Source organism: Parus major, chromosome 1 (assembly GCF_001522545.3).
Source record: "Parus major isolate Abel chromosome 1, Parus_major1.1, whole genome shotgun sequence".
In the NCBI taxonomy this organism is placed as follows: domain Eukaryota; kingdom Metazoa; phylum Chordata; class Aves; order Passeriformes; family Paridae; genus Parus; species Parus major.
The window spans coordinates 71,269,001-71,283,069 of record NC_031768.1 but is presented as its reverse complement, the minus strand read 5'-3'; the positions used below and the strand labels follow the sequence as shown (position 1 = coordinate 71,283,069).

General features: G+C 41.2%; 1 protein-coding gene across 2 annotated transcripts; it reads right to left on the bottom strand.

Moving 5' to 3' along the window:
• Window positions 1–305: 305 nt before the first annotated feature.
• GJA3 (gap junction protein alpha 3) lies at window positions 306–13,646 on the bottom strand. Of its 2 annotated transcripts, none has more exons than XM_015647234.3 (2): window positions 11,704–13,646; window positions 306–7,020 (listed from the first exon to the last, which is right to left on the bottom strand). In XM_015647234.3, the coding sequence occupies exon 2, from the start codon at window positions 7,001–7,003 to the stop codon at window positions 5,465–5,467; it is 1,539 nt and encodes a 512-aa protein (XP_015502720.1). In that variant the 5' UTR covers window positions 7,004–7,020; window positions 11,704–13,646; the 3' UTR covers window positions 306–5,464. The 2 variants fall into 2 exon arrangements, with proteins under 2 accessions (XP_015502720.1, XP_015502771.1); XM_015647285.3 differs by having other exon boundaries at window positions 12,015–13,646.
• Window positions 13,647–14,069: the final 423 nt, after the last annotated feature.

Here is a 14,069-nt window from a genome sequence, read left to right as displayed (position 1 = left end):
AAGGCAGAGGCAGACCTCCCACTGCTGTCAAGGTAGTCAGCGTTTCACCTTTGCATACACTCAAGTGGGTCTTGTTCCCATCTGTCTTCTGGACTGTGAACTTCCTTTGAAGCCACTGGGAGTTCTACACAGAGACAGGTTTCAGCATCCAGTTTTCCAAGAGATGCAATTCAGTGAGCATTTCACATGATGGAGGGAAGCAGCAGTGTAAGTGAATAGAGGGAAGGTGCTAACGGTTCCATCACATTAGTATTTTAAAAGACCATCTACACAGCCATGAAAATTTAATCTAGAAGAGACAATGCTGTGGTACAAAAAGTTTATTTAGTCACAATTTTGTAAACATATGAGGTAAATTAACGTTTACATCAATTTGCTTCTTACAGAATTTAATATACAAGGCACTTTTCTGAAGACAGTACTTTTAAGTGTTTGCTGGTTTTATTGTTAGTACAAGTTCCTGACTGCCCAGAAAACTTGCTATGTTTTTTGTCAGATTCTGTCATGTAAAAGACAAACATCCAGAAAGCAACAAGAAAGTTCTGAGTAAGTTTCCTTATGCTTTAGAACCCTTTAACTGTGAGAAACAGTGGCAATGCAAATAGCAATGCACTCTCCACCTTAAAATATGCTCACACATCTTGCATAACTCTTCAAGAACTGAAAACTCTAGAATTAGATTGGCATCTTACAGCAAACTTAAAATGCAAATCTACAATTTCTTTATCACATCAGTGTTTTTAGTTTATACAAATAGTCCCATTGCTTTTAATGGTCTTATTTGCAAAAGTTAAAGTAACTTGCATGAAATCATATTTGCAGGCTCAGAACCGTATTTTTGCCTAGAAAGAAAAACAATATTTTTTTTGTAAAACCTTCTACAGTATAACAGTGCAGTGTTTATTCACAAGTACTTTGTTTGGAATTTCAAACCAGGCTGTAAATTTAGCTTGTAAAGGACATATGTCACAACTAATTTTTGTCATTGAAGCTCTAAACACACAGGAAGGCATATGAACAACAGTGAACCTTAGTTTATTTGGCAATAATTGAATTAATGATGAAAAGTATTTTTCCATGGTGTGCTCCCTATATATATATATATATATTTATATATTTTTTTATATATATATATATATATATATCCCTGGAGATACATATATATATCCAACACCCATATTTTAATTGCACAGAGAAAGCTGATACTGTGCATCAGTGATCAGTTAAATTTAATGGTACTGCTTATGTCTGAAGAGTTCCTGTGTTGTAGTAAGACATTTCTCTCATGTTTAACAGATTGGCAGAGTCATTCTTTTACTTCTTATACAAATGTAAACTCAGAAAGCAGTTTATTTCATCCAAATGTGCAATCTGAAATCAAAAACTGAATGTAAACTTCAGAAAATCAAAATTACAAGAGCACACTTTTCACAAGAAAAATCAAAGTAAAACATTTGGAATTAAAGAAAACCCCAGCCTGTTCAAATCCATGGTGTTAGTGTCTGTATAAAAGAAAAAGACCTGGGGGCTCAACACTCTGCTCCTGCAGACTGCTGTCACCCACATGAACTCAGCGGAATACAACAGTTTGTAGCAGCTGAAGAGGAGATCCCATGCCTAACCAAGAAAGGACCTAAATAGTGATCTGATCTTTAAGACTTGCTTTCATTATTTTACTGATCCTACACTTACATATTCATACCAGAAAATAATTTAAGAGCCGCAAAATGTCAGGCATTTCATTAGCTCTAAGTGCCTTTTCGAACAACAAACATACTGCAAAAAGAGTAGTACACCTGGTAACTTGTTCAAAGAGTATCTTTTTTCAGTTTTCTGTTCCATAGTTTACCTCAGCATATTTTTCAACTTCAAGTAAGAGAGAGGACAAGTTTTCCCACAATTATTCTATTCAAAGAGCAAAAATTAGTGGGTCTTTTTTTTTGGTCTGCTTAATATCAGGCATGATTCTGTTCTGACTTTTGCTTTTGTGATAACTTTCCTACAGGTTTCAACTTAGCTGTGCACCTGAGGTCTTTCAGAATTGTGGCTTGAACAGCCACATGATGAGGCTAAATCAGGGTATCACTTGCTACCAGTTCCCATGAAACTTTGTAATTAAGTGATGTGAAAGAGTCAGATAATTTTTTGCCAATAAACTCTGTCCCTCAAGTCAGTGGGTGTTTGCTCATATTTTCTACAACTGTGGAATTCTGCATAGAATTGGGCACTTGACTCACAGGATGTGGAATTCAGTGACTGTTCATGAGTAAAGACTAAAGTCCTCAAAATTGGCCACACCAGCACGATTTCTCTTTCAACAAATCTGAATCCAGATGTGATGTGGCAACTACAAGCAGTTGTAAGCACTAAGGAGGAGTTCTGGCAAAACAGTAACCTGGGTTTAAATGAAGAAACAGTTACTAGACTCCAAACGAAACTGTAGGCAATGAAGACGCTGCATAGTTACGTGATGGAACTTAAGCTGATCTTAAAAGTGCAACCTGTGAGTTGTAGCTTTGCTTTCTCAGACCAGGACTGCCTGGATGCAGAGGCTGCTCTCTCAGACTTCTCTTAGGGGTTGCAATAGAGTTACATTTCTCCCCCCGAGCTTCACCTAACAGGAAAAATCATCTTTTAGAGCTTTCCAGTAGTTACTCCGGCTGAAAATACCATATATTCCACAAAAGCATCCGAACTTTCTGCAGGTCTAACCACACACATTAATTTGAAAAGGTCAGCCTAGGTCTCAGTTGATCCTAAGTTAAATCTCTCTCTTACTATTTTTTATATACAATATGGATGCAATCCTGTAGGACACACTCTGTGAGGGAAATACTAAAGTAAGGGCTGCAAGATGCAGAGCCCCATCAAACAACATCAGTTTTGCTCTCGGGAAGTGATATAAAAAAGCACACATTCCAGGTGGTCTGGTTTATATAAATACACTCCAGAAAGACTTTGACTTCATGCTTCGGAAGCATAGTACAGAGGAAAATGTAGCCCATAAACTCTGATGTATTAAAATACAGAGTTGCAGATATTGCATTATTTCAGCAATGTAGTTAACTGGCATTTATCAAAACTTACAAAACTGCTACTGTAGATTCTAGTAAATTTAAAGATTTTGAATCTTAATGTCTGCCTTTGTTTATATCTAGGCAACTTCATCAACTTTAGTCTATGTTCAGCATAGTTGCATAGTTACAATAGAAAGCAGAACATGGCTTTTAGTTTTCTTGCAGGAAGGGTTTTTATGGCTTATAACACAGAAAATCCATGAAAGCATGCCTGAAGCTGAATGCCTAATAATAAATACCTTTATTGTTCTACTACACATCAAATTTTAATGCAGTGGATGCCCTTAAGATCCATGGCAGCAGAAGGACTTCTCCTCACCTGGTTCAACACAAGCAGGACAAGGAAGTCACGAGACAACATGCCCAAAGGTTGGAGAACAGTGCTTCTGATTATGAGAAGCTCTTTGTGATTACTCAGAAAGAGATAAAAATGTTTAATATTGAGTTGTGGGAATATATTTTGGCTGTTGAATAAAATAAGCACACTCAGGAAAACATCTAACAGCAGAAATAACTGGTAATGTTAACTGCTTGCAACAGGCTGACTCTGCTTAGCCTGAGTAAGGACTGCACTGCCAGGCCAAACACTTTGAAGATGCAAAGGGCTATCCCAGTCTGTTTGATTGCTCTTTTCCAGTTACAGTACTTTCGATTTATAGCAGCAACAGGACTGACTCCAAGCTTTAGTTCTTTTGGATTTTGCTTAAAACAGAAGCTGGGCCTAATTCTGTATTCCTTTTGTACCAAAACTCTCCTCAGCCTATTCAGGCATGCAGAATTCTAACATCTTGTTAAGGAGGGGAAAAAAGGACCGAGCCTGTTGAAAGGAAAGCTTCACCTTAGAAAAAAAAACAAAAACCAATACTTTCCTTCACGCATTTTTGAGGGGCACACACATTTTCCAAAAGCAGGATTTCAATGTCTTTTCTAAGGCCCAAAATCTCAATTTCTTCTGGCTTCCATAACTTCTTGAGAATGTTAGTCTTGCTTGAGTAAGGCCTTCAAGATCCATTCCCAAATCTTGCTCCTTATTAAACTGAATGGAAATTCTGAAAGTGACTTCAGTTAGATCAGGATAGACCCCTCAGCCACCATGTTGCCCAGATATTTTAGCCACTTTTTCTGCAATACAGTATTATCTAAGTCTGTTTTCACTGACCTAAACACACTACAGATTGATATTAAAGGGTACACAACAGGAAATAATGTTGCTTTGGGAATTTCACCATTAGTCAGTTTCTCTCCTCTTACATTTTCTTGTAAGATCAAAGATCAAACTAAAATTATTAAGTGCACAGTCAAGTAACTTTAAACCTACGGATTATTCTCAAAATGTTCAAATACTTAAAAATAAGCACTCAAATTTACTTCTAAAAAGCATTTTTTCCAACAAACTTAAGCTGATATCTAATAGCTTAAAATGCAGAGCTATACTTTATCCTGATTGTTTCTCCACGGGCAATATATGGGGCCACAGTGTTTTGAAATCATAATCCTTGCTTTCTGAAGAGAAATTGTTCTGTGTAGTAATTTTTGAGGTATGATTTGAATTCCTGTCCTCCTGTAAGCAATTTTAGGAGTCAGCTAAAATTATAGTCAAACATGCTCAAACATATTTGCAGGCTTATAAACATGGTGTGATCATAGCTGGCAAACACTGGATAGAAGGTTAAACCAAACACTTCCTAACAGGTCAAGAGTAAAAAAAAAATTATGGAAAGAAGAACCTCAAAATTCTATTCCAGGGGTTCCCTAAACTTTGCCTGGCCGAGGACCGCATTGGTGACTTGCCATGAACACAATGGCTTCATTAAGTCACGTTATATGGAAGAAACTGTGTTATCTTTAACATGGCAAGTTGGTCCATAGACCCAACAATTGCCAAGAGGCAATAGACCACCCTGATGTTTGCCACAGGGCTACGTAAAATTTATGAGGAAGAAAGTAAGTCATTGCATCTACTCACGTAGAGCTTCTGGGAAAGAGCTGAAGTCAAGGTGAGGGCTAGAGGGAGATGACAGCCAGGTGCACGGGCACTAGGGATATTGACATTTTTCTCAGAAGAAAGTCAGCCTCAGGGCACATGACCAGCTACCATTGCCACTTGTCACCCGTGCAGGCCTTCCCTACGGCTGCCCTCGAGGGATCTGCCGTGAGCATGAAGGAAAGTGGGACTGCTCCCCCGGCCCACGGGCTGCGCTTCGGTCACCCCTGACCTATTAGAAAATGTTGATAATTTCCCCCACTACAACTCACAGAGTGCAAAAACAGCAAGCGTCTAAGTTTGAAGCCCAGGCCTTCTCACCCACGCCAGGCCTGGCCTCCCCGGGCAGTTCCCCTGCCCACTCCACCTTCCACCACCTGCTCCCCCGAGCAGGGCAACCACCTTACACGGCCAGGTCGTCTGACCGGGCTCTGCAGCTGCTCGACTTACTGGCCCTGCTCAAGCGCCGCGTGTCTACGAGCAGTGGTGGCTCATGCATCTCCACCGTGGTGCAGGCAGCCGAGATGGGCCGCGGCCTCGACAGCTCCACCTCGCCCTCCACATCCCACCTGCTGCCGCTTGCCCCACTCAGGCTGGTGCTGCTGCCACTGTTGGCTGCGGCAATGGGCAGCACAGCTGGGGGTGGGAGTAGCTGCTCCAGCGGCTCTTCCTGCTCAGGAAGGGGATGCCGGACGCTGCTGGGGGTCGAGGAGCCTGCTGAGCTGGAGGAAACCTTCCCCTGGTGCTCAGCTGCCACGTTGACCCAGTTCTGCTCGGATGTCAGGGCACGGCTGCTGCTGTTGAAGTAGTTGATGACGGCTGGCGTGGGCGTGGGGATGGGGGTCGGGATGGTGACGGGAGTGGAGATGGGTGTGGGAGTCACAGCACGGTGCCTCTCCTCAGGAACCTGTGGAGCAGCAGGGTAGCTTGCCATGGACGTCGTGTTGGAGGGGGGCCGTGGTCTTGGAGCAGCTGTAGCATAGTACGATGCCATGGTCACCGGGGCCAGCAGTGGTGTGACAGCGCGGGTGTCAGGCAGAACAGGGGCCGGCGTGGCAGTTGTGACCACCACAGGTGGTGCTGGTGGTGGCAGGGAAACAGGTTTGGACTCCCCCGTTACCATAACTGGTGTCATTGTTGCGACAGGCATCTCTAGGATGTACTGGCTCGTCATGCCCTGCTTAAGCTTCTTCCACCCCAAGTGATATATCTCAAGCATGTTCAGCAGCAGGGAGACTGAGGCCACCACCAACATGAAGATGATGAAGATGGTCTTCTCAGTGGGCCTCGAGATGAAGCAGTCCACAGTGTGTGGACAAGGTGAGCGGCTGCACTGGTAAACTGGCTTTAGCTCGAAGCCGTATAGGAAGTACTGGCCAACAATGAAGCCCACCTCGAACAGCGTCTTGAAAATTATATTGAAGACATAGGTACGGAGCAAGGCACCCCCCATACGGATTCTACCACGTTCATCACGGATTGGGAGCTTCTCTTTCCCCCTTTTGACAATAGATTGATCTTTGACATTGTTGCTGCCTCCTCCACCACCACTGCCAGATGCTGCTGCTACTGGGTAGTTGCCGTCTTTGCTGCTTCCCTTCTTTTTCAGCTCCTCCTTCTCTTTCCTCTTCTCCTCCATGCGTACAATGTGCAGGACATGGCCCAGGTAGATGAGGGTTGGAGTGGAGACAAAAATGATCTGCAGCACCCAGAAGCGGATGTGAGAAATGGGGAAGGCTTTGTCATAGCAAACATTTTCGCAACCGGGTTGCTGAGTGTTGCATGTAAAGTCCGACTGCTCGTCTCCCCAGACCTCCTCAGCAGCAGCCCCCAGCACCAGGATCCTGAAGATAAACAGTACCGTCAGCCAAACCTTGCCAATGACCGTGGAGTGCTCCTGCGCATTCTCTAACAGTCTCCCCAGAAAGCTCCAGTCACCCATTGTTTCAGATTTCTAACCTACAACAAGAACATCAGAGCAATTAGAGCAACGTTAAAACATCCGATAATTACGCAATGCGGGAGCAGAACAGATTGATCCTCGACAACTGATACTTCTTAAGGGCACTCGCTTTTGCAGTGTATTGCACACACACATTAGGAACTAGATAACCCTGGGAACCAGGCAATCCAGGGCTTTGGTGAGCACAGAAAGGAGATGTTTAATGCTCTCACAGAGCACACACAGGCTTAAGTGCCTATACACAACTGGCAAGAAGGATTCATAAGTTAGAATTTCTACAAGATTTAAATATTTAAAAAAGAATTGTTTCTGTTTCCTCTGTCTGAGATGGCTCTAACTGCTCCTGTTTATATTTAGAAAAGAACAGGTAGAAATCAGATCAATTAAACAGAATAATACTACTAGTAATGCAACTGCACTAGTATTCAGAGCGTCATGCAAAGTTTGCCCAAGTCTAATAATTTTACTGTTATCAGAATTTATTTACTCCAGTGATCAGAAAGTTAGTAATAGGTCCCTGCTATTTTCAAACTGTACAAACAGAAAAAGAATTACTCAAAACCTACAGAATTTACAGTTGAATTTTGGAATCTGTACAACTCAGCAAGCACGTTTCTCAAAGCCTATTCATGTTCAAATTTGTTTATTTTTTTTAAATCCCAGACATTGTAGCAACTTGAAATATTGGGAAGAATGACAAATTCTGAGAGGAATGGTGAAAAAGTTTCCATGCCATTTCTCCTACTGTCCTGGCAGTTAGTGTTACTGAACCATACCTACTGTAACATCACTAAAACCAAACAAAATGAAACAAAAAACAAAACAAACTCAAGGTCATTTCAGCAACTACATACAGAGGTTTTCTTGGAAAAAAGTAGAATTACATCCTATGACCTTACTTCTGTGACAAACCACAGGCATATATTCTCAGCAGTTTCCACCAATTCATGTATGATGGGCCTCTCATGCACAAATCTAGGCAGAGACACAAGTGCTGATTTGGAAAGATTTAAAGTGCAAGATTTTTTTTTAATATCAGGTTCCTCACAAGCTTCCTCCAATTGAGAAACAAGAGAAATCTCCTGGTATCACTTCTGTTATCCTTGGCCTGTTCCTAACTGGATTATATGTAAGAATATTGGAATCTATGTAAGGAGTACATTTCATACCCCTAATAAACTCACTTCTGTATTTCATATGTCAACCTTCAACTAAAAACAAAATAAAAAATTTTACTTTCAGCTAACTTCAATACCTTCAGAAATACTTGTATCATAATTGTAATTCAGATTTAACAATTTGCATACAAAAAACCCACTACCAGAAAAGTAATTATCTTCTTGTTTAAAAATCTTAGAATACTTTATATATATATATATATAACTTAATGACATTACTATGCTTATACTTCTTATCCAAACACCTGGGTGTCTTACAATTTCCAAGAAATAAAAACAGTGTTTATCACTACAGCTAGGAATTTACCACTGAAGAAGTGTACTATTCTCATCATTAAATGAGTGTAATTTCCAGCAATTATGTCACTGATTTTCTAAAAGAAGTATTTTCTCCTCATTTCCTGTCCTGAACTTCTTTCAGGCTTTTTGTTAAGGCAACGAAAGAAATTAAATTTATTTAAGGTATTTTTTAATAACTTGATTTTACTGTGAGGCAATAAAACACCTTTAACTGCAGAGTAGTACACTTTCACACAAAAAGCAACAACACACCCGTTAGTATTTTGCAGTAGTATTATAAATCCTGGTATACTAATTCATTTTATATCACACAAAGTTAATTTAACAAAAACTCCCACTAAAAATCCATCTTTGATATTCTTCAAAAATGCATTCCCGTTATTCTAAGTGAATTATTTTTCCAACATAACATGATAAACTACAAATGATGATACTAGCAACAAAATATTGATTTTGTGTATGTTCCCTGTCCTAAAACATTTTTTTAAAATATATTCAGATTCTTTTTGAAGAATGCATTTTTTTCTCCTCTTAAAATAGTAGCCCAAAGCTGAATAAATTTTGTTATAGTATTTTTATAGTCCTAATTTAATATGTTTATATTACTTCAAAATTTAATTATCTGTCTTAATTTTATAAGGTTTAAAATATTTTTGGACGGTTAAGTAATTTTAATCTTAACAAATAATAATTTTTAAGGCAATAATGAATTGATTTTATACTTTTTTTTTTTTTTTTTAATCATTTGATAATATACCAAGTTTAGTTCCAGCTTTGAACTGAACTAAACTGTTGTTCGGGCAAGTTCTCATTATGAGTGGGAAAATGTAGGAAAAGCAAAATAAATAATGTAGTATTTGATGGATTAAAGAAGTTTAGCATAAAACAAAGTTCAATATTTCCTTTCTCTGCTATTCTTTACACCATTCTGTGCCTCTCAGTTCAATGCTCTCTGCCTCACTTTTTATTTTCCATCCAGATCAAACAAAATAGGTAATGAGCAGGCGATGACTTCTACAATGAAAACAGAACGTTTTCTTTCAGAAAGTGTGTTTTCTGAGGATTTATCTAGTGATTAACAGAAGAACATTAAAAATTTTTAAAACTTAAAGATGATAAATAATAAATATATTTAATATTTAATAAAGATGACAAATAATAAATATATCTAATTTGGTCTTAATCATTTTCCAATCACGAATACTACTCAAGAATTTTTTTTTCTTTTTACTACAGGTCAGCAGTGTCCAGGGTGAGTTAATTCAGGACACCAAAGACATAACACAATGCAATTCTCAGAGGATACACATAAAAAAGCTATTTTAGTGCTTTCATTAATTAAAATATGTATTTCTGCATATTAGAGTGTGCAGATTCATCCTGCACACCAAGAGAAAGTGTTCAAGCTGTGAGAAGATACTTCACAGCATCTTAACTGCACAGAGGTGAAAAATCTCAGTGTACATCTTAGCATGAATTGCTGCAGCTGTTGCCTTCACCACAAATGTGTCTTGTCCATAGGACATAAATATTGGAAGGACATAATTTCCAAGGGCAGTGCAAAGTTACGTATCTCCACTGGCTGGAGAGTTCCCAGAAATCCAAGTCCTGTGTCTTTCTTCAATGTCAATACATTCTTCAATGAGCAATTCTTAACACCAACATAACTCATCCAAAAAACACACCAACAACTGCAAAGGAGTGTCTTGATACAAAGTATTGTTAAGTTATGTTAAATGAAAACAGAAGGTTCACAAAGCTTAGAGAATATTCTATTTTCCCTATTGAGTTCAACAATACCTGTCTAAATTTAAATAGCTACAACTCAATATTTTAGCTGCAAATGATCCCAAGTTTGCTTTTGTCATGTTACATAAAATTCAACTGTATAGTATTACTTTCAGTGCTACAGAGACAGGCAACTGTTAAGACCTAATCTTCAATATGGGTTGTGAAAGGAGACATTTTTTCTTTTTGTGCTTGGAAAAAAATGCAGATTAAGAAATGTAACATCTTTATCTGCATTTCAAGATGTCCATGAATACCCACAAGGGAATGACAGAGAATCTGTCTCAGGAAACAATCTAGTTCAATGGTACAAAAAGCAAGAACTTCATGAACTTTTGTATCATTGAATAACAACTGTGAGTCTTGTATTATTTGGTGTATTTTATTGTATTTCTTATATTAGAAAATCATTCCTTTGAGACCATACTGAAAAATGGACATTCATAAAAATTGGCATGGCATTAAAGAATCAATGTTGTGTTATTAATTACTAGTTTGTTACATGCACAAACACACTTTGCATGTAACAAAGAGAACAAGCAAGCGAGAATAAATTACAGAAGCTGCAATGTCATATCTATCCCTCGTCAGGAGAAGAATAATTATAATGTGACAATGACTAACTTTCCAGTTATTTTTATTTGTGATGATGTCACTGAAGAGGTTCATCACTGTGTGCACTATGTGCAAAAATTTGACATTTTATTATTTATAAATTTATTCTATACATGTATAGACACAAATAAGTACACAGCTGTATTACATACATTACCAGATCATGGCACTTGATGTACAGTATGATTTCATTATACAGGTATGTCCAAAAAATGTCCCATAACAAATACTTAGAAACTTATCCTTGTCTGAATACAATTCCTTAAATTCAGCCCACATTTCCTTTAATTTCTTGTGACAGTCTAAAAAACTTGGGATTTTGATATTTTTCTTCAAAATTATTTCTATTTTATAAAGCAATATAAAAAAAAAGCTGTTAAAACAAGTTGAAATATTTCATTTGTTTTTACTCAAAAAAATCAGGCATCTCCATCCCTACCAGGTTCTTGACTCTGCTAACTTAAATCAGACAAAAGCATCCATCCTGCAGAAAGCCTGCAGCATGACCATGTAATTCCAGACAAACTGGCATATTTGCAGGCACAGAATGAGCTACTCTAATTGCCAGTGAAACTTAATGGTATTTGGCCATGTACATATATATGAAACACAATGGTGAGTGTTTCATAAATCACCACAGAGGCTTCACAGTTTATTTTATAAACTTGTTTAAATGAGGATTTGAAAAATACTTTTCTTCATGCTCCCAGTGTCATACTTTCAGACACATCTATCACTACTCTCACTGTATTTTAAACACTTGTTAAAAATTAATTCCTTAACTGATCTTGTTATTACCTTGAACTTACTTTACTGCTATGGAGCCTCCTCCTTAAATCCCAGGCAAAACTTCTTTTGACTTCTTGACTCCACTTGACCTCTGAGTGAAAGTTTGGCCTGAGTAAAGGAAAAGTGCGAGGAGTGCAGATCTGAGCCCAGAAGGAGAGCTACACCCCACCTGTTAAACTCCTCTCTTCCCTGCTGGAACTCCTGCTCTAATACATTAGCCACAGGAGAAAAACAGGAACAAAAAGCAACCTCTTTTCTACCCCAAAATACTCAGATGCCGTCTTAGAGCTCTACACAGGAAGGAAAAGACAGCAACTTACCGGTAAAGCTGAAAGGTGTGAAGGGTGTGGAGCTACCCGGGGACTGCGGAACAGCCGTGGAGCATGAGGGCAGCAGTCCTACATCCCGAGTGAGTGAAGCATGAATGAGACAGAGCTTTCAGGTGCCCACATACCACCAGCCACGCAGATCTAAAAACTGCACCGTGAGGAGTGTCCCGCCCCCCACCCCAGATATACAAAGATGAGCCTTCAAAGGCTCAAGACCCTTTTTCACTGCAGAGAAGCAGGGACTCCAACGTTTGAGTATCTGTCTGAAAGGACTTCCAGCAAGTTAAAGTAACTGCAAGGCAGATCCTGTTACTCCTTAAAGTACACTTTTGTCCTATGGAAACAATTTACATTTTTCTAGTCTAATTCTAAAATGTTCCTGCAGGATTCTCTCATTTCCCTTTATATAAAAGAGGTAAATGCTTCTAGTATCTCTGACTATTCAGCTCAATTCATTTTTTGTATCTATGTCAGTGTCTTAAAGACCTAACACAATAAGGATTTCTAATAATATGCTAGGCTTATACGATTTCTTCAGTGACTCAGCAATGAACCCAAATATCTTTGGCCTACAGGAAAAAAAAAAAAGACACAAATGAAACAACTATATTGCTTATAACACTGGCAAATTTTTACTTCATCAAGCTTCATACCTTCCTAAGAATATTTATTAATCTCAATACTTTGCATCACTTGTGAATCTTAAGTGAACAAGTGAGTGGCATGTTTTGATAACTCTCAGACCAAAGACGTGAAGAGAGTGAGGTAACAGTCTGGTCAATGCAGGGAGGCCACCCGGCCGTTTTCCCCACGATCAGTACAAAGTGTTTCTATGGGCCAGATAACTCGGAGCTCACCTCAAGGAACCCCAAAACCATCTCGGGTTATGCTCATGAGCTCCATCATTCTGTGCAGCACCACTTACAACGTTGAAAGAAATTCTGGCTCTGCTTTATATTTAGGACTTTACTCCAAGCACAAAACTGGCTGGAAATGCACATCAATGTTCACATGTTAGTGGCAACTTTTAAGGAAGATATTACACGTCCCTACACAACTACCCTGGATATTAATACTTGTTGTTTTGTCCTCCACTGCATCTTCTGAGTTATTTGGTGATGTTTGGACACTTCTCCCTGCCACACCAGGCTCAGTTACCGTCCCCTCTGCGAGCGCCGCTGCCTGCAGACGGTTCCCTCGGTGGGGCAGCAACAGAGGGACACCCGCGGCAGGGTCCCTCAGGAGCAGTAAGGCCCCTGCCGCGACTCCTCCTCGGTAGGATGAGCGGGCTCGGCTCCGCCCTGCCCTTCCCTGGCGCCCATCCCACGGCCGGGGGACACGGCGAGCGGGCAGAGGCCCCGGGCGGGCTCCCGCCCCCAGCGCCGACTCCGAGCGTGCCCGCGGCCGCGTCCCTGTCCGGAGCCGGGCGGCGCAGCCCAGGGGCGCTCTACTTACGCTCCTCGGGAGGAAGGCTTTTTAAAGCGGCAGAGGCGCGACTCGTTCGGAAGAGCCCGGGAGGAGATGGCCCACCGGTCGTTCAAGCGGGGGGAAGCGGCGCCCCCAGAGTTTGCTGGGCTGTGGCAGGAGCGGCGGGGCGGGGCGGGCGGCGCCGGGAGCCGCCGTGCCCGGCTCCGTGCCCGGCTCCGTGCCCGCTGCGGTGCTTGCTGCTGCCCGCCCGGTGCCGGCACCTCTGGCGGCCGCCCCGCAGTCCCCGGGCACCCGGCCCTCCCTCTGCCCTCCCCTCCCCGCCTCCTGCCGCGGCTCCACACGGGACGGGCCGGCAGCCCCTCTCCTCACCCGGGAGGCTCCAAGCGGATTGTCTCCCTGGATTTTAAAAAGTTTGTCACTGTGCAGATAACCCATCCCACCTCCGCGGGATTTCCTGGGAAATAGAAGAGTTTTCCCGCTGAGGATGGAAGCGTGAGAAATCCCTCCCCGCCCCGCCTGTCTCCGGCGGAGGCAGCGCCGCGGGAGCCGCTGCCCGCTCGGCGCCGCCGCCCGCGGGATGCGCTGTGCCCCGACACCGCGCTCGGACGGCGCCTCGCC

Bases quoted from the DNA above. Each gene is read 5' to 3' on its own strand.
- GJA3 (XM_015647234.3), bottom strand. From the start codon at position 7,003: ATGGGTGACTGGAGCTTTCTGGGGAGACTGTTAGAGAATGCGCAGGAG.